Here is a 20,908-nt window from a genome sequence, read left to right as displayed (position 1 = left end):
AAGTTTTTATAGTTATTCCATTCTACCCGAATTAATTCCAGCAAAATGTGGCCTTAAAACACACCACCTCACAATATGCTTACCAAGTACAGATCACTGCACTAGAAGGCTCAGAAGCAACTTACTGAACATAAAAGAGGAGCATGGTGGCTGATAATGTTACCCTCTTAAGAGATCAAAGCCAACTTACAAGATTAATTATATGTAATAGTCAAAATAATGCTTATGATAACACTGGCCACCCTCAGAACTTAGAACAAATGAAATTTATAGCAAGTTCTCGAAAAGAACACAATGAGTCACGTTCTGGCATTAGACTTTTAACATTCCACTCTTTAGAATACCTAGGGGAAAAACGTTTTAAGTTCACATTTAAAGTAATGACTGATAACAGGCAAGTCTGCCGCATACAGAAAAACTGACAAGAACTTTGAAATGTACACTTATAAATCCAAATTCTGACATGGTAGCAGGCTGGAAGAGACTTCGTTAATTCATTTGTCCATTCATTCATTCAATCCACATTTATTGAGAGCCTTAGGTCATGTGGGATGGGCATTTAGATTGGGCAACACAAGTGGAAAATGTTATCAGCAATGATTGTATTAAGATTAAGATGCCAACAAAAAGGAAAGAGGAGATATGCAATATTTTGATAAGCATCCTCTGATATACTATCCAGGAAGAGGACATATTTTCAAGAATTTCTAAAGAGAACAGTGGGCTCATGAGAGGTGAAATAGTAGCATTTACTTCAGAGGCTCGAATATTTTAATGTGTGCCTGTCAAACTCATTCAGGTACCCAATTTCACAATTAGCTGAATAATTAGGTTGCATTATTTTTAAAAAATCCAAATGAAGGCTCCATTCTTATATGAGCTTTTCTACTCAATCAGTAAAGCCAAAGTCAAATAATCTATATTTACTTAGATAGAACAATAATCATTTTCTCCTACATGCTTTCCTGGAGCTTAGAAACTAAGAGTTTTATGTCCTCCCTAATGTGTATTCTAATATAAATTCACCTGTGTAGTAGCGGGCTGGTGAGAATTCCTTCACAAGACCAAAAGCTGAACTGTCTGATAGATATGGCCTTGGTGCTCTTTATATTAATATCTACTATGGGAACAGCCAGTGACCCTGGATATTATGAAATTTTAAGGAGAAATGACACCAGATGTAACCTCAGCTGAAAACACTCTCGTGGGTCACAAATCTAATTAAAATATTAGGATCTCCATTCATCAACAATAAAAACTCAAAAGGCACATCTCAAAGGCCCAACAAATCAGTAATTTTGAAGAACTATATAAACAATTCCTTTCTTCAGATAACCAATCAGCCAGATATGAACTTTCTTACAGAAGATGAAGGATAAAATTTAAGAGGTTCCACCAAAAGCCCTTAGTTTTTCTAATTTTTCAAAATAAGATCAATAATCTTTCCCTTAAATGATTACAGTTACATAGTTCTAAAGTTTCCTCAGGGTTTCCCCTGGTATCAAGGTCTCCAGTCCTTGCTTTTCCTTTGTTCCAAATGCAATTGTGCAGAGTGCATAATAAAATCAAAATCTCAGTAAAATAAATTTTTAAAGACCATTCATTTTTAGAAAGGGGAGAGAGAGAGAATGAGAAAGAGAGAGAGAAGAGGGGGAGGAGCAGGAAGCATCTACTCCCATATGTGCCTTGACCGGGCAAGCCCAGGGTTTCAAACCCGCGACCTCAGCTTTAACATCCTATCCACTGCGCCACCACAGGTCAGGCCAAAATCTGAGTTTTAAGGTGACAAAATAATAATAAAAAAAATCCAGTAGTAAGAACCTGTAGCCCATGGGCTTCACCCACTTGTCAATGACCCCATTCAAAAGCACAATTTAGAGAGAAATGCTAAGGGGGGAAACCACAGAGCTGGGCCTCTTCTAGGCTATGTAGAAGAGACAGGTTGATAAAACAAATGTGAGGAACCATAATATGTATATATATATATATTTAGCTTGCAAGTCTATTTAAAATATATACTCATCACTTATTTATCTAGCAATTGAAAAACTCATTTCTAAATTCCTCTTTTGGCTGTTCACTTCTGGGTCAGTCTGTGGCTTGTTATTTCTACTAGAAGGTTGTAAAGAAAAAGTGAAACCCAAATAAATAAAACAATATAACATAGCAATACTACTGCTACCACTTCTGAGAAGGGAAGAGAGGTTTCAACAATGATTTGATTGTTTTTACTGGACCTTCATTTTCCCATGATTTTGCTTATTCTTGTGTCACTTTAGTAATTTTAGTCCTTTTTCACTTGAGTTGGGATTCATGAAAAACAATACAATACATAATATATTTTTAAAAACTGGATGCTTCTTTTTATATTCCAGTGTCCTGATTTATATATTTCTACTGAAATTAGTCTTTAAAATAATATATATAATGGTAGTAGGACTGTAGTACTTGATAATATACATTAAAATATCCATCCCAATAGTTACACTGTCCATCATGGGTCATGGAATCATACATCATGCCACTTTTCTCTTCCATTCATTTTTTTCTCTCCCTAAAAACTGCTAGATACAAATACCACTAAACTCTGATTAACTTCCATCAATCCCACTGTGATTCTCAAAGCACTACATTTGGAGAAGATTTTCCACAAAAAAATAACTTATTTTGTAGCTACAGCCAACAGTCTATCAACTACTCTGTTTTTAACTTAACATAGGGGCAGGGGCCTTTTAGCAAATCAAAGTCCACTGGAGGGACAGATCCCAGCTGCTCTCTGGATGGGCACTCTGAAGCCTGCAGGATTCAGAGGGGTTCCTGAGGACTTTGCTTATAGCCCCTGAGCTGGCTTAGTAGGGAAGCAGCTTTCATTTTCCAGAGAGAAAGGCTGTGATGGCTGATCTGTACACAGAGTAGCCCTGGGTGAGTTCACAAATGCAAGCGTAAGCTCATTCTGGCACGGCAGTAGTAGTATCTTACTTACTAGGAGGTAGGAGAGGTCATGAATATATGATGTGGGAATGAGGGTGTGGCGAGTGAGAAAGAAGAGAACCTGTCCCACAGAGGGGAAACCCACTTGGTATAATGTCTGCTTCACACTGAAAACCTGCTATGGTGCTCTGATTCTCAGTGGTGCTGCATTTCTTCTCCTCTCATTTCAACATGAACAGGGCTGAATAAAGGTTACAAGTCTCACAAGAGTGGTAGTAAGTAGCAATAGCCCATAAATGCCATATTTCTTCTTTCATCAGATACCATGGCATGAAGATACTTATTATTTAATATTTCATGCTTTATTTAGACTCAGAAGCATATTTTTTTAGGTGCTTAACAATCACTATCAAATACATAGTGGACATTTTAAGATCTCCATTACACAGTATAGCATTCATTTAAAATGAAAAATTGCCCATTGAAGAGAATACAAAAAACTTCTATATAAAGGAACTTAAAGGCAAGCTGATTATTTATAAGGAGCCTACATTAAATTGCTTGCTTTTAGACAGCAGCAGGCATAGCAATATGTAGGTGCTTTAACTCCCATTTTCCTTGTATTTGGGTTTTTAAAGATTATAATCCATTATCAATTCCAAAGGCAATCGAAGCCTTTTAAAGACTTGAGAAATAAAAGTGGGAGTCATGTTTAAAAAAATAGGACAAGAAAAATAATCATTTCTGGGTCGGCCTTGGATGATGTCATCATAGGTTCTAAATGTAATAGCCAGGCAGTGTACACTAACTCTTACTGCACATGTAACCTCTAACATCAATTTGGGCAAAACAACCAATATTTCAATAATTTTTTTTGGCTGAGAAGTGAGATTCAGAAGCAAAAGATTAAAGAGAGTTTAGAGTGCCAAGGATGAAACGATATGACTGTGTGTGTGTGTGTGTGTGTGAGTGTGTGAGCGCGCACGCGCACGCATTGGGGACCAAGGGGAGGAGGCATGAAAACTAACTCTTCCAGCACACACCCCTTTTGCTACTACAAGGGCATCCAGCAATCACATTTGCAATAGTAAAAATGCTGAAGGATCCTACAGTATCTTTCCTTCCACAACCATCCCTATCCTCTCCTACAAAGCCCTTCTTGCTTTATTGGTGCCAGGAAATTCTTCAGGGGTTAAATGGGGAAGTGCAGCCACTACCATTGTTGTAATAAATAAATGAATGAACCAGAACGAACCAGCAAGCCATCCCTGAGAAGCCAGTATCTTATTTTCTACAATTATATACAGTAGCCGGCAACCATATATATATTTTAAAAATGTGTTTTATCTTTTGATGTATGTGTATACATAGAGACACACATGAATCTATATAAAAAGCATAGTGCCCTGCAAACATATACATCAAATACCTTTAAAATATTTTTTAGCCTTATTATTTTAATGAAAAGACAAAAAGCTTTTAAAAAATTAGATATGTTAGCAACTTCATCTTAAAGGCCTTTTATTTTGCACATACAGCATATATAAATACACACACACATATACACACTCACACAAAGGTTTTCTTTTTTTCATGCCGTAGACAATGCTAAAATATCTGAGATCAGGTTGCTATGCCAACAGATTTTTTCTAAAATGAATAAAATTATTAGGAGGGAGAAAACATTCTTGACTCCTTTCCTCCCATCCATGGAGCCGAGAGAGGCTCAGGGAGGGCGAGAGGCTGCCAGATGGGGAGGAGGGGAAGGAAGGGAAGGTGAGTAGAGGGGTGTTTGCTTACCAAAGATGCTGATTTGATCGTGGCAAAGCGCTCTCTGTTCCGGTAGTGGAGGGCCTGGCTCTGAACTGACTGGGTAGGCCGTGGCTCAGGCCTGGGATCGCCGTGGCCCGCCTCATCCCTTATGAATACATGATCCTGCAGAAATGGATAAAAACAAGGAGAAAGTCCAGCTGTGCTCTTTCCTCGCCGGCTGCCTCTCTCTCACCCCTCTTTCTGCACAAGCACTGCTGTTTGAAATGCATAGTTTAGCTCTCTGCTAGTCCCCGCAGCTCCCACGGTACAAAATGAATAAGCAACACATTGCAGCCTTCAGTTAGGAATGTCAGCTGATCGCTAGTGGGATGCCTTCTGAATCCCTGGCAGGCTTTTTCTTTACCTCCAGAATTACATATATGCAAAAGAAAAAAAGAATAAAAAAAACAATGCAATGTACAGACTCCTTAGAACAGTTTGTTTAAAGCGCTGTAACCAAATAATTCCTTTGAAAATGTCATGTCCATGTCTAGCAAGGAGGATGCTGGTCGCTTTTAACATAAAAGCGAGCCTCCGCCTCATTCCCTTGAAAGATCTGCTTTCTCAATTTAATTTTATTTGAGATCTGTTCGGTAGGATCATCGTTCTGCCTAGAACGAGTGTAGGCTTGTGCCGGACTGCCTCTCTATCTTGTGCTGGGAAGATTCGGCAGTCACTGAGGGATCCTGCTTTCCAGTCATGATCGTACACAGTTCTAGCACCTTCTCTCTACAGCTTCTGAAAGGATTTTTTTTTTAGATTTAAAGAGACAGGCATACAATTTTAACCAAATGGTACTTTCACAAATTCTTCCTCAACTCAGTCTCAGTATGCTCACCAGAGTGAGTGAAGCTGGAATTTAATGCCCTTGACTGATTTAATCAAGCCTGTGCTTCTTGATGGGCAAAGATGATTAATCTTATTGGAACGCTCAGTGAAAAATAACACTCCCTGGAAGGATAGTAATGGATGTGTCTTAAATGCAATTGAAATGACTTTTAAAGGAGAAAATGCTTTCAAAGGGTGATGTGTCTCTCTATAAAAGATGGAGTGGTCAGTCAGTAAGTAGCTCTAACCCTGCAGAAAAGAGGATACTATAATAATTAATAGCTCAAAAACATGTACAACCATGGGGGATTTTAAATAGTACATGTTCAGGACAGTGAAGGAGAAATTAATTCTCTCATTTCCCTAGGGTTTTAGGAGAAACCATTAGTGAGAGGTCAGTTTTGCATTTTGTCCATGACCATCTGAAAATTTTTTTTTTATAATTGTGCCCCTTCCTTCATCAGCAAACAAATTAAATGTTTAGAAAATACAAAATTTTGTTATATAGTCTAAAATTCTGGTAAGTCAAAATACATATATTCTTTGAGGAATATTAAATTTTACATCCAGGTTTTTATGTAAAAGCCAAGAGCCAACAGCAAATTTATCATTAGGCTGATTTTTCTTTTTGCTTTAATAAATTTAGAATGCTTCAGAATGTTGGGATGGTATCTCCCATTATATCTATATTCAGAAAAAAAATTTTTTTCAATTTACTGTATTGAGGTCTATTTTTTTTTTTCAAATAATGAAGGGTCCCTAAATGCCACTGAGGGCACATATATCAAATTTAATGGACATTCCACTATTGTACTGTGCCATAAAAAATCCACTGGCTACATGGATATTTAAATTAAATAAAGTAAAATTCAGTTCTTAAGTCACACCAGTTATATTTTGAGGTGCACACTAATTATGGCTACCATATTGAACAGTGCAGATTTACCTTCATTGCAAGAAGTACTGTTAGTGCTGAGGTTTACAATCCATCTCAACTCACACTTTTCAAATTTATAAAAGAAGTAATAGGTCAATTAAAATTTTTCTACATTATTTTCTGGGAAGTCTAAATTCTTATTTTAAAGGGCAAAGAAAGATGAGGTGTGGGACTGAAATTTATGCACTAGGTTGAGGTTCTAGAAAGGTATTTGGGTAGCTACCATTCAAGTTGCTGAATGTTCATTAATAAATTACAATTCTCTCCATAGTTGATTTCCCTTAATATTACAGTACCAGAAAAGCAAGAAGTTTTTAAATGCTACAAAGCTGAAGAGAGAGACTAGGTAAATCCCGAGAAGTCCTAGTTTTGGTGAGGAGTTAATATTAAGTGTATCAACTAAGATCTTAAATGATGTGGCAGCCGCTAAGTTTCAAACTGTAACTTGATTTACAAAGATAACCAGTGACAATGGCCTCCACACTCTTCACATGCCAGAATAAAACAAAATATAGTCATGTGCAAATATGTATAATTTTAATATTATTACTTTGTTTTCTCTCAGATAAAAATAAACACTTTTGGGTTAGGATCGTGCTTATTAAATTAAAAGTCACATTATGGTAGCTAAGTTTTTAAACTCAAGGATCTTGGAATATACTGGAAAAGTTAAAACTCATAATCATAGTGATTTTAGTAGACACATAAAATAATGAGATAACCCAATAAAGTATAATTTTAAAATAATGCTATTTTAGAAGTTAGTCTGAAGAATAGGTTCAAAATTTTAATTTACTTTAAATATAATATAATGCGAACAGTATAATCTTTGCTTTGAAGCCTAAAATATATTTTTTCTTTTAGGAAAGAGTTTTTAGTTTTGCATAGCAGCTCTATAACAGAGATCACTAACACTAAGTTATGCAAGAGATCACAAAATGGAGCAGAATTTTAGTCTAACAGTAGATATCTACTTCAAGTACAAAGGAAAATTAATTTTAAAACAGCCAACTCCTTTGCATAAAGAAAGTTAAAACTCTGAGGACAACTTAAATAATGAAGCTATTTTGAAATGGGGGAATGTGACTTGGGAAGCAAATACGAACAAATTAAAGCATTCACTTTCCTGGCTGTGCTGTCCATTGGTTACGCTGCCCCTTTATGCAGCAGCCCCTTTGAAAATGACTATACTTCGCTTCCAGAGCTTCCGAACCACAGACATTTTAAGATTAATAGTGGAAAAAGTCAGTTTGCTATTTTCTGCAGTTAGGTGTCTATGAAGATTATTTACAAATGACAAGAGGGCCATCTTCTTTGATGTTGAAGGATGATTTTAGAATATGAAGAACAATTATCGTGTTCTACATTTATCAAGATAAAATGTATAACTTGGTTATAATTTACCTTTAAAACATTTTCATCCAGGAACAAACAAACAAATTATTTTGAAATAACCAATATGATTGGGGATCAGTTTTAAGTAAATCTGTGTTAATATGGTAAATGCATAACATTCTTTCATCATAAGAAGTAAAACTTCTTCAGGTTAAAAAACAAGCTGTCATAATGTCTGTTCCAAATCTTTAGTCAAAAGAATTAAACTTGTATACAATACAGTGAAGTGTGTGAAGCACAAGGCACAAACTTTTTACTATTATATCAGGGATAAAGGGCTTTACTTTTATTTAGAAGTTTTCCCCTAAGTGTCTGGATATCTTATGCTTCTAAAATGAAGATTGATGGTGTAGCAACTTGTTTAGAGTTTCTAGCTTAACTTGAAATTAATCCTGGAAATCACTCCTCTGAACTCTGTTAAGTTTTGGGTGTATCTTTATTACAATCCTCATCACTCTTATCTGCCTGTGCATGAAACTGTGGGATTTTTGAAGGCGGAGTAAATGTGGTTTGAGAAATCTCCGTCACTCTGGCATCTAGCATAGGGCCTGATACTTACTAGGCATTCACTAAATGTAGGTTTGAGATGTCAGGGAAATGAAGTTGTCTCTTATATTATATTAGTTAACAAAATTCAAATGTATATTTCACAAAAACCTGCCCCTCTGTACACCAAGAAAGTTGTAAAACAGTGACACACACACAAACACATGAGGGAACGGGGGACCTAAAAATGGCTTTTATGGTGATGAGAAACATTTTCATAGATTGACACTTTTTACGCTCTGGAGAAAGGATCAGCAAATCTACCATCCTCTTTTGTTTTGTTCATTTCAGTATGAAATGGTGTGTTGCCTAAACAGGTGAAACTATTGAAACCTGGGGTTAGAGATAGGGGAGAGGATGGAAAAGGACACCTTCACCTGGGAGGACAGCCGCTGGGGAGGAAAAATCACTAACAGAATGCTGAGCGTGAAGATGTTACTATCGAGAGCGGGTTTGTGGAACTGCTCTGTTCAAGAAACAATAACTTCATGTGTTAATTTACTTTTACTTTGCCAAATGTGAGTTGAAGAGTCAAAGAACCTGCCCCGCTTTTCAGCAAAAAAAAAAAAATAGGAAAGGCCACTGAAGCAAGTGAAAATTAAATTAGATCATCCTATCCCCTCAAGGACATTCCTTTTTTTTTTCCTTCCATGAACTTGGTAAAAGCTGTTTTTTAAAAAAAAAAAAAGAAAGAAAAGAAAAAAGAAAAAAGAAAAAGAATGGACTAATAAGAAGGGCCCAGTAAAGCTTTAGGAGTTATAGAATAGAATGATTTTTAAAAAAAATAGTCACTAAAAGGGGCCCACGATGACTAGAGCTCTTCAGGGACAGCTAAAATAACAAATAAACGAAGAAATACTTTTAATATGTGAAAGTCTAATGATCTATATCAATAGAAGGCAGCAGCTGGCAAAGATAGCTAATTTTAGACTTAACAAAATAAGGTATACCTTTTAGCTGACAAATTAAGAAAACAGACTTTCCTGCTTCGGAAGGTATAAAAATCTGTTTGCAACTACCCTACACACAATGATTTTAAGAAGTAGAGTGGAGGCTCAGAAGCAGGCCAGGTGACAGCAGAAAAACTAATCTGGATGAAAAGTTGCACTGGAACCACTTGTGAATAACCTACCACAGTGCAGAGTTGTGTCCTATGAAAGTTCACAGGACATTTACTGAGTGCTCACTGTGTGACACACACTGTGCTAGTCGGTCAGTAATGCGAGAAGTCCTTGGGAACTACCAGTCTGGAGAAATGGTGATACTCCTGTTCTTGTGAAAAGCAGTGATTAAAGTTTATGTTGTCAGAATATACTTTTAGACTCATCAAATCACTCTTGCTCAAAAGGAAGATTAGATTAGGATCCCTTCGGGGCCTAGGAAAGACTAGAGAAGCAGCCAAACTGGAGAGATGGGAGGAACCTGAAATTCCAATGTCAGAGGAAAATTCCCAGTGTTTCACTTTACATTTTTGGGGCTTGCTATGATAGAACAGTCCTGCTAAAATAAGGGCATCTTTATTCCGGATGTGGAGCAGTTAACCCCAAGTCACACTCTTACTAGTTACACATGGCCTTTAAAAGTTTACTTCCTATATAAAATGGTAATCTGTTTCATATGTGTGACCAGACTGACTGAGGGTATGCATGCTTGATTATAACAATCCAGAAGGGCAAAACATTTCCCCACCCTATTCTTACATGTTCATATTAAGCATGTTCTTATCATCTAGAATATTATTGGAGAAACTCTATTCATTTAAGTCTTTCAAACGATAAAGATAATGCTTAAGATTATTTAACCCCTTAAATCCATTATATTCAATGAGTTGAAATAGCATGATGTTTAATAGCTGGTAATTAATTCATTCCGGTTTTTTGTTGTTGCTGTTGTTCATTCATTTGTTCCACAATTATTTACTGAGTGCCTATGCTGTGTCAGTTATTGTTATAGGTGTTGAGACACATGGCAGAGCAAAGGAAGCCATAGTCTTTGCCTTAATAAAATTTACATTTTACTCATAAAATAACAGACAAGTTATTACATAATATAATTTTAGATAGTGACAACTATTGAATAGAAAATAAAATAGGAAAATGAGATAATGGGTAGAACATTGTTTATAATGTAATTTAGTGATCTATAGGCTTTTCTAAGATTCTGGATCTGAATCCAGGCAGAATGGGCAAATATTTTGTAAAACAATATTGATGCCTTCCTTTTTAAAATAATCTTTGTGGTCACAAGTGGTGGCAGACTCAGAAATGCTCTCCCCTCTACCCCCTTTAAGGAAAAACGTGTTGCTGGCTGTGGTCTTTGGCTGTTGGTTCTTTTAGGAACTGCCTTGGCTGTAGAGGGCAGCCTCGCCCAAGTTCACACCCTTTCTGGGCTGCTCACATTCATTGGTGGATCTCGGTTCGGGTATCAAGGCCTGGCCTGGCCTGGCCCAAATCTAAAGGGCCATTTTAGCTCTGGAGCTCCCTGGGGGCGTTGGTTTGAGGTTGCCATTGGGCCTATATCTCCGTTCAGCGTTGCCCTCTGACCAGTGTGGCTTCCTTCTCTTCCCCTTCCACGGGTATTCATCCCAAAGGTTGATAAAGCCTTTGATTTGCTGTGATAAATTGTTGCATCTCTACTTCCTAGAGGATCTAAACTGTGGCATAAATATTATCTGTACCTGGCTATATGGAATATATTGTACTTACCATCTCATCTGCTCAGAAAAGGGACTGATCAGGGCAGTGACTTTTAGAAAAAAACAAATAAACAACAACAACAAAAAAAACTAATCCTTTTGCAAGTGAAATCTGAAATGGAATCCAAATATATAATAAAAGATGAAGTAGACCTTGTCCTGGGTAAGGTGTGGATGAGGCTTGCTCCTGACGTACCTCTACAACTTAGCTTGAGGGTCACATTAGAGAACTCATATTTAAATATTACAGGAATCACAGCACAGAATTTTAGATCTGGAAAGGACCTTTGGAATCATAGAGAACAATTCTTAATTTTACAGATGGAGTAACTGAGGCCCAGAGAGGTTTGTGACTGTCCAAAGTAAAGTAAAATGAACAGGGACAGATAAAACTATAAACTTGTTTCTTCGTTCTTACAGTCCATTATACAAAATTTTCCATTGAGAGTTGAAGATCCCATTTTATTTGGGTTCTTAAGAGAAAAACATTTAGAAATTCAAGTGAACCAACAAATATAAATTACTGTATCTGAAAATTTTTTGTTTCTTTTGTGTTTAAAGATGATTACACACACACATATATTGACCGATTGATTGACTTTAGAGAGACACAGAGGAAGGGAGAGAGAGAGAGAGAGAGAGAGAGAAGAGAGGGGAAAGCATTCATTTGTTGTTCCACTCAGCTGTGTATTCATTAGTAGCTTCCCATATGTGCCCTGACCAGGGTTTAAATGTACAACCCTGGTGTTTCAGGATGACGCTCTAACTGACTGAGCTAACTGGTCATGGCCAAGATGATGTATTTTTAAGTGCAAATATACCATATTTAACATTAAATTTTCATATACTATATTTTTCGCTCCATAAGACAAACTTTTTTTCCCTCAAAAGTGGAGGGGAGCCTGACCAGGCGGTGCGCAGTGGATAGAGCATCGGACTAGGATGCGGAAGGACCCAGGTTCGAGACCCCAAGGTTGCCAGCTTGAGCGCGGGCTCATCTGGCTTGAGCAAAAAGCTTACTAGCATGGACCCAAGGTCACTGGCTCGAGCAAGGGGTTACTCAATCTGCTGAAGGCCCGCGGTCAAGGCACATATGAGAAAGCAATCAATGAACAACTAAGGCGTCGCAATGAAAAACTGATGATTGATGCTTCTCATCTCTCTCCGTTCCTGTCTGTCTGTCCCTATCTATCCCTCTATCTGACTCTCTCTCTGTCCCTGTAAAAAAAAAAAAAAAAAAAGAAAAACAGTGGAGGGGAAAATGCCCGTGCGTCTTATGGAGCGAAAAATATGCTATTTTATTAAATATTTCAACACACCATTTGGTTCAGAATATTATTTTTCTTATTTTCCACCTTAAAACCTTAGGTATGTCTTATGAAGCAAAAAATACAGTATAATATGTTCTATTTTTATTTTTATAGTCTGTTTATATTTTTTTCCTCTTTTTATTGTGTTAATACATATTAACTTACCATGTTAACCATTTTTTAAATCATTTTTAAGTGTACAGTTCAGTACACTGTACTGAAACTCTATATCCATTAGACAACTCCCCATTTTCCCCCTTTCCCAGCCCCTGGCAACCACCATTCCACTTTCTGTCTCTATGATTTTGACTATTCTAAGGACTCTATAAGTGCAACCACACAGTATTTGTCTTTATGTGACTAGCATATTTCACTTAGGATAATGTTCTCATGGTTCACCCAGATTGCAGCTTATGTCAGAATTTCCTTTTTGAAGCTGAAGAATATTCTGTTATATGTACAATATATACCAAATTTTGCTTTTCCATTTATCCATTGATGGACACTTGGGTTGCTTCCGTGTTTTAGCTATTGTGAAATGCTATTATGAACATGGGTAATACAGATATTTCTTTGAGACTTTCTTTTCAATTCTTTTGGGTATACACCCGGAAGTGGAATTGCTGCATCATATGGAAATTCTATTTTTAGTTTTCTTAAGGAACTGCCATACTATTTTCCACAGAAGTTGTACAAGTTTACATTCCCACCTACAGTTTCAATTTTCCCACATCCTCGTCAACACTTGTTATCTTCTTTCCTTTTTTGATAGCAGACATCCTAATGGGTATGAGATGGTATCTCCCCCCCCCCCTTTTTTTTTAGTGAGAGGAGGAGAGGCAGAGAGATAGAGTCCCACATGTGCTGCTACTGACCACCCAGCAAGCCCACTAGGGGGTGATGCTCTATTTGCTCTATTGCTCAGCAACTGAGCCTTTTTTTTTTTTTTTTTTTTAGTACCTGAGGCAGAGGCTATGGAGCCATTCTCAGAGCCTGAGGCCAACTTGCTTGAACCAATCGAGCCATGGCTGTGGGAGAGGGAGAGAAAGAGAAGGAGAGAAAGAGAGAGAGAAGGCAGAGGTAGAGGGTTGGAGAAGTAGATGGGAGGTGGTATCTCAATGTATGTTTTGATTTGCATTTCCCTAGTGATTAGTGAGTATCTTTCCATGTGTTTATTGGTTATTTGTATATCTTCTTTGGAGAAATGTCTATTCAAGTTCTTTGATAAACTGGATTTGGATTGTGTTTGGTTATTGAGTTTTAGGAGTTCTCTATATACTCTGGATATTAACTCCTTATTAGCTATGCAAATAATATTATAAATGCAAAGTATTAAATGTGCAACATAATTTACAAATATTTTTTCCCATTCTGTGGGTTGCCTTTTGATTGTTGACATTGTCTTTTGATTAGCCTGCTTATTTTTAAATTAACTCATTCAAAATTTTATTTGTAAAGGTTTTTCCATTTTCTTCCATCACATTTCCTTGATCTCATAATAAAAGAGAAATGTATTATATAACTTAAAGTCTTTCTGATAAGCACTGTTTTGTGAATCAAATACAACCACCTTCTACTTCAAAATATAAATTAGTATTTGTTCTTAAGTGATTACACCAGGGAGAAACAAGTATTGAAACACCCATATCATCGCAGGAAAGCTCCACACTAGCATGCCAAAATTAAAATGAAAACTCTCAATGAGTTTGAGATCAGGGTGTTCTTTCTTGTTGACTATACCAGTAGTATCTTGCCTCTAATTGTGGGTTCCCACTGGAGAGGTCCTGGAGTAAAAAGACCCCACAAGATGTCTCTTTTTTAGCTATCTACACCCCATGGAACTCCAGAGAGCCTAGAAAGGGAAGAGCCAGATGCCAGCATCCAGGAAAGCTTCTTCCAAAAAGAGAGCCTCGCAAAACTTCCTTTTCTACTTTTCAAATATATGATCACTTGCCTATACTCAAAGAAGGGCAGCTGGTAATGCTGAATTCTTCAAACTTTCTGATATCACTCCTTTCAATGGCTTTCTGGTAATCTGGGTCCTTGCTGTCTTTCTGGTCTCAATTTACGGGCCACAGAGCTCACCAAGCTCTAACCTCTCTGACCTTTCACCTCTTCCTTGAACATACAAAGTTCTTTTTGTTTCAGGTACTTTGCACTTGTTGCTGTCTGCCTTATCCCCACCTCTCACCCCAATTAGTAACTTCCACTTGTCTTTAAAGTTTTAGCTTAAATGTCACTTTATTGCATAGGCTTTTCGGTGACTCCCTGCTAGATGAAGTTCTCCTTTTACCAGAGCAAGTTTCATAATTACATGATATAGTTATTAGTATGATTATTTGCTAAATCTCCCCTACACATTATAAACTCCATGAAAACACCATGTCTGTTTTAATTCCTCTCTATCCACAGGGCCTACCATAGTTCCTGGCACATAATGGAGTCCCCACCAATGTTAGTTGAATAAATGAATAAGTTAATTGGTTCAGAAAATAAATATGTATCCCTTCACTATTTACAACCAGGGACCAACATATTTTCTTCTGCCCTTCATCCTTACCTGTTCAGTTTTCTTTTCTTCCCCCCACCCCCAAAATGCATAACCAATAGACGTATAAGTGGAAAAAATTCTTAAACATGCTCTCTCACTGGCATGAAAATGTGATCACTATCATTTATTAAAATAAGTACATGTGTCAAATGTACCTAATAAGGACAAAATTATAAAGGATTTTCCCCTCCTATAATTTCATGCTATGAACTTCTTTACTAAGGTCACTCAAAAACACTTTTGAAAATTCCTCCAAAAATTATTGATAATTTTGTACAACGTTCCTTGTACAGAAATTGCTTTGAGAGAAGCTTAAAATATTTTTCATAGATTATTTCAATTTATGAACCATGATAGGCTTGTATGAAATGATCTTTAATTGGAAAAGTAACACAAAAATAAGAAAACAATCATTCATTCAAAAGTCAGAATATTTAAGATGACAAAGAGCTAGTCTTAGAAGAATTAGAAACAACACATCCAAGAAATAACAGAAAAGAGTAGAAAGTGTTTCTAAAACAAATAGTATCTTGGGACTATACATTAAGAAACATACTCTGAAAAAGCGTACTTCTTAAAGGACAGATACATCCAAGGGGTTTTTTTACTCAGGAAGTTTTAAAATTCTACAGCAGCGATTTTCAACCAGTGTGCTGCAAGAATTTTCAAAACATGCAACACCTGACTATTGAGTCAGGGGCACAGACCTCTTTTTCCTTAGATTGTCAAATAAAAAAAAAAGACAACAGTCCACACATAACAATAACTGTCTGGTATGAATGAATAAAAATTATACCTACTTTTTGTCAGATTGTCCAAAAATATATTATACTGTATTATATTAATTATAGTAATTAGTTTATGTGAGTATATTATACTAATTTTAGTAATTAGTTTATGTGAGCCATGAGGTGAAAAAGGTCGAAAATCGTTGGTCTACACCAGTGGTCCCCAACCTTTTTTGGGCCACGGACTGGTTTAATGTCAGAAAATATTTTCACGGACCGGCCTTTAGGGTGGGACGGATAAATGTATCATGTGACCGAGACAAGCGTCAAGAGTGAGTTTTAGACGGATGTAACAGAGGGAATCTGGTCATTTTTTAAAAATAAAACATCGTTCAGACTTAAATATAAATAAAATGGAAATAAGGTAAGTTATTTATTCTTTCTCTGCGGACCCGTACCGGTCCGCGGCCCGGGGGGTTGGGGACCACTGGTCTACAGTATTGAGGTTATTGGTTTAGAGAGGGACTTATTGGTTTCTTTGACTTGGAGATTTATGGGTTTTTAAATTTCTACTTATTGATGGTGGTAGATATCAGAGTGCCGGGAGAGGAAGATAAAGAAATGGGTACAGATACAGCTCACACAGTCCTTCATTGCCTTTCTATTGTAAAAGAACTTATCCAGTGCTAGGTTTAGTCCCACACTGCAGTTGTAAAAAGGCAACTAAAATATCTGGTGCTAAGGGGCCCAAGCTGGCTTCACTGTGATTGACAAAGCCCAGCGCTCTGAAGGAGACTGTAAAACCTACCTTCTTGTGCACGACAGAGGCACTGGAATTTACTGTGCTTTCGTCATCGTGCATCATGACAAGTTCAGAGCTGCTCTCATCCATGACCTCCTGCATGCTGTTCACACTGCTGCTCTGGCTGCCTGTGCTCACAGACATGCTGGGGATAGAATAGTTGCTGCCCAGGCTGTCCATTTCCCTGCTCAGGCTGGTTCCATGTTCGCTGTCCTATAAAAATGGGACACTCAGGTTAAAAAAAAATGACTGGAGGTAAAGCGCCAATCCATTGACTAAGCTATTAAGCACACTCAATTTTGCAGTGCCAGGTTGCTTTTCTGCCAAATCTGCAAAGATAAACTTTTTATGGAGTGGCTCCACTACTCCCCCACTATTTTCAGACAGCTCAAATTCACTTCTATGCCTTCCCCAGGGGCCATTCTGGACATGAGTCATAAGGCTCCAAATGCTGCTATCCCAGGGCTTTCCCCTGTCATATGCAACTATCATATTATTGTATTGCTATTCAAGAAGCAGAATCAGGCCAGGTTTGTAAGAGACCTTCAGGAACCTCAAGGTGCCAGAGAAAGACTGCAGGCTACTAGACAGGTGACCTCTAGGATATATGCAAATACAGCAGTGGTCATTTGAAACTAAAAGAGAGTGAAAAGAGTTTTCAGAGATTTGACAAGCAATATACTCTTTTGCTAGGCATTATTGAGTAACTTCATATCTAAGCAAGGATATTAATTTTACTGTCCTGGATAGGTAATTAAATTCTGCCTCCCTTAAGCAATTCGATCATGCTTACCTCTGTAATCTTATTAAATATATCTGTTAAATAATACTGGTATTCACCACTATTAGAGAAGTGATAAAATAATCAGAACATATAATTTATCCATCACAGTGGGATATCTTTTGATATAAGATTAAATATAATTAAAGCAACTTAGTTCCAAATAAACCCTATTTTCAAAGAAGCACATGTATCATACATATACAATTTAATTTTTTTGGTACATAAATAACTTTAAAAAATTGTTATTTGGTAATATAAGAAATCACTGGCATCAGTAATTGGGGTAATTTGAAATGTTAGATAATACATTATATTTCTAAGAGAGTTATTTTCCCAATTAAAGGAGATCATTTGTATATATACAATAAAGAGACTTTAAAGTCCCATTCAGCTTTCTAATTATCATTTTTATAATTATTGATAAAATAATTTTGTTTTATTTTCTTTGATATCAAAAAGCTAAAATAATATCCTTCATTCCTTTCCTCCTTTTTATCTAGTTTTAGATCAGCTAATCTGTGCTCAACTACCCTAGGTCCTACCCTAAGCACTTCCTGAGACCCCACTTCTTTAACTGTATCTCTTGACTCGACCTTTGATGCCTCGGGCCTGGCTCCTTCCTCTCCACCTGTGGATCTGAGAAGGCCGGCCCCATATTCATGTACCCCTCCCCGTACTGTCCATTGTCCCTTTCCCTTCTTTGCCAAATCTATAAATCTTCAAAGAACAAACTTTTGCTGTCTGTTTTCACACTTCCCATTTATTCTAAAACCCCTAGAAATCTTACTATTCAGTCTAACTATTCCTATAAGACTATTTTACTATGGTCAATGAGAATGTCCTCCATGAAAACACAGGTTTTTTGTTTTTGGTTTTTTTACAGAGAGAAAGTCAGAGAAAGGGATAGATAGAGACAGACAGACAGGAACGGAGAGATGAGAAGCATCAATCATCAGTTTTTCGTTGCGACACCTTAGTTGTTCATTGATTGCTTTCTCATATGTGCCTTGACCGTGGGCCCTTAGCAGACCGAGTAACCCCTTGCTCAAGCCAGCAACCTTGGGTCCAAGCTGGTGAGCTTTGCTCAAACCAGATGAGCCCGCGCTCAAGCTGGCGACCTCGGGGTCTCAAACCTGGGTCCTCTGCATCCCAGTCCGATGCTCTATCCACTGTGCCCCTGCCTGGTCAGGCGAAAGCACAAGGTTTTTCTGGTCTAACTTGACCTGTTGGCAGCACCTGATGGACCTGGCTGCTCCCTCCCTGAAACTGTACACTCCCCTAGCATCTGCGATGCCATTGCCTCCTAGGCCTCCCTTTTCTCACACGGTATTCTCATTCTACAATCAACTCCTTGATTCATGATCATTTTAGTGCTTCTGACCTTCAACCAGCTACCCTTTATTCAGACCTCTCTTCTCCGTTCTGGATTTGTATACCCTAACCAATACTAGACCCTGTTTGGTGTTCCAGTTGTCATTAACCCGTGCCTCCACCAGCCCTTCTCAAGTCATTCGAATGCGCAACTAGGAAGTCATCTCTCCTTTGAAGACTCCATCTGAATACCATGTCAGGCATGTGACGCTAGGACCGTCAGCTCCTTAGGCACCAAACTGAAATCATCTTACACCTGTTCTTCCTCCTTGGTTCTTTTCCTGTTCTTGGTATTGACCCACTCTACTTTCCCAGGCCCAAATGCTCAGGGATGCCTTACAGTCCTCCTCCTCTGTCACTGCCACTTTTGATGAGAAGCACTGTATTCTCAAACCCACCTCTACAGCGCTTCTCCAAAGGGTTCCCCCCACCACCATTCCCATTGACACTGCCCTTTTGACCTCTTGCATGGACTAGTCACCCAATCAAATCCATCTTCTATTCTATTCTGTGTCCAAGATGATCTTTCACAGCACTTTCCTGCATCTACAATGCCCCACGCCCTCCTGTCAAACTCAGCCACATCACGTCCTCCAGGCAGCCTTCACCAACCCTGGGCAGACCCATCCTCCCGCTGTGCGGCCCTGCCTGGTGGGCACCTCTGCAGCTCATCCTCCCGCTGCGCGGCCCTGCCTGGTGGGCACCTCTGCAGCTCATCCTCCCGCTGCGCGGCCCTGCCTGGTGGGCACCTCTGCAGCTCATCCTCCCGCTGCGCGGCCCTGCCCGGTGGGCACCTCTGCAGCTCATCCTCCCGCTGCGCGGCCCTGCCCGGTGGGCACCTCTGCAGCTCATCCTCCCGCTGCGCGGCCCTGCCTGGTGGGCACCTCTGCAGCTCATCCTCCCGCTGCGCGGCCCTGCCCGGTGGGCACCTCTGCAGCTCATCCTCCCGCTGCGCGGCCCTGCCCGGTGGGCACCTCTGCAGCTCATCCTCCCGCTGTGCGGCCCTGCCTGGTGGGCACCTCTGCAGCTCATCCTCCCGCTGCGCGGCCCTGCCTGGTGGGCACCTCTGCAGCTCATCCTCCCGCTGCGCGGCCCTGCCCGGTGGGCACCTCTGCAGCTCATCCTCCCGCTGTGCGGCCCTGCCCGGTGGGCACCTCTGCAGCTCATCCTCCCGCTGCGCGGCCCTGCCCGGTGGGCACCTCTGCAGCTCATCCTCCCGCTGTGCGGCCCTGCCTGGTGGGCACCTCTGCAGCTCATCCTCCCGCTGTGCGGCCCTGCCTGGTGGGGCACCTCTGCAGCTCATCCTCCCGCTGCGCGGCCCTGCCTGGTGGGCACCTCTGCAGCTCATCCTCCCGCTGTGCGGCCCTGCCTGGTGGGCACCTCTGCAGCTCATCCTCCCGCTGCGCGGCCCTGCCTGGTGGGCACCTCTGCAGCTCATCCTCCCGCTGTGCGGCCCTGCCCGGTGGGCACCTCTGCAGCTCATCCTCCCGCTGCGCGGCCCTGCCTGGTGGGGCACCTCTGCAGCTCATCCTCCCGCTGCGCGGCCCTGCCCGGTGGGCACCTCTGCAGCTCATCCTCCCGCTGTGCGGCCCTGCCTGGTGGGCACCTCTGCAGCTCATCCTCCCGCTGTGCGGCCCTGCCTGGTGGGCACCTCTGCAGCTCATCCTCCCGCTGTGCGGCCCTGCCTGGTGGGCACCTCTGCAGCTCATCCTCCCGCTGCGCGGCCCTGCCCGGTGGGCACCTCTGCAGCTCATCCTCCCGCTGCGCGGCCCTGCCTGGTGGGCACCTCTGCAGCACTGTCCGCATTTTCCTTTGTAGAAGAGTATTTCATGAATATCTCTCTCTCTTGCAACTCGGTCTGTCTCTTAAGGCAGAGGGCACCCGTTACATTTTTATCCCGGGAAGTGTTTTCATTGTGCCCAGTTCAGCAGTTTGTCACACAGGAGGCCCTCTACAAGGGCTGCTAAGATAAATTGAACCTACTTCTTCATCCTCCTGTGATCCATTCAGTGGTCCATTTCGTGTCTCTTGGAATAGGATTTTTTTCATTTTTCTGTACTGTAGGTTATCGAGTTCACGAACAGCATCTTTTGTCCTCTGAATGAGGTCAATCAGGACACGTAGAGGCCGGTCTCGTCGGACAAAGTCATGCTAATTGAGAGAGGAGAAAATAACAAAAACTGATCAGGAGAAACACATTTTTAGGTGCAAAACGTAG

At 39.8% G+C, this 20,908-nt stretch overlaps 1 protein-coding gene across 3 annotated transcripts in view; it reads right to left on the bottom strand.

Annotated features, from left to right (window-relative positions):
• TAOK3 (TAO kinase 3) overlaps positions 1–20,908 on the bottom strand; it is a 163,246-nt gene that overhangs the window by 31,248 nt on the left and 111,090 nt on the right. For all 3 annotated transcript variants that reach the window (XM_066370802.1, XM_066370803.1, XM_066370804.1), the window contains 3 exons: positions 20,674–20,841; positions 16,542–16,748; positions 4,732–4,866 (listed from right to left, as the gene is read on the bottom strand). In XM_066370802.1, coding sequence (XP_066226899.1) covers positions 4,732–4,866; positions 16,542–16,748; positions 20,674–20,841 — 510 coding nt within the window. The remainder of the gene's footprint in view (positions 1–4,731; positions 4,867–16,541; positions 16,749–20,673; positions 20,842–20,908) is intronic.

This window comes from Saccopteryx leptura, chromosome 2 (genome assembly GCF_036850995.1).
Source record: "Saccopteryx leptura isolate mSacLep1 chromosome 2, mSacLep1_pri_phased_curated, whole genome shotgun sequence".
Classification (NCBI taxonomy): domain Eukaryota; kingdom Metazoa; phylum Chordata; class Mammalia; order Chiroptera; family Emballonuridae; genus Saccopteryx; species Saccopteryx leptura.
The sequence above is the reverse complement of the archived record's forward strand: the minus strand, read 5'-3'. Positions and strand labels throughout refer to the sequence as shown.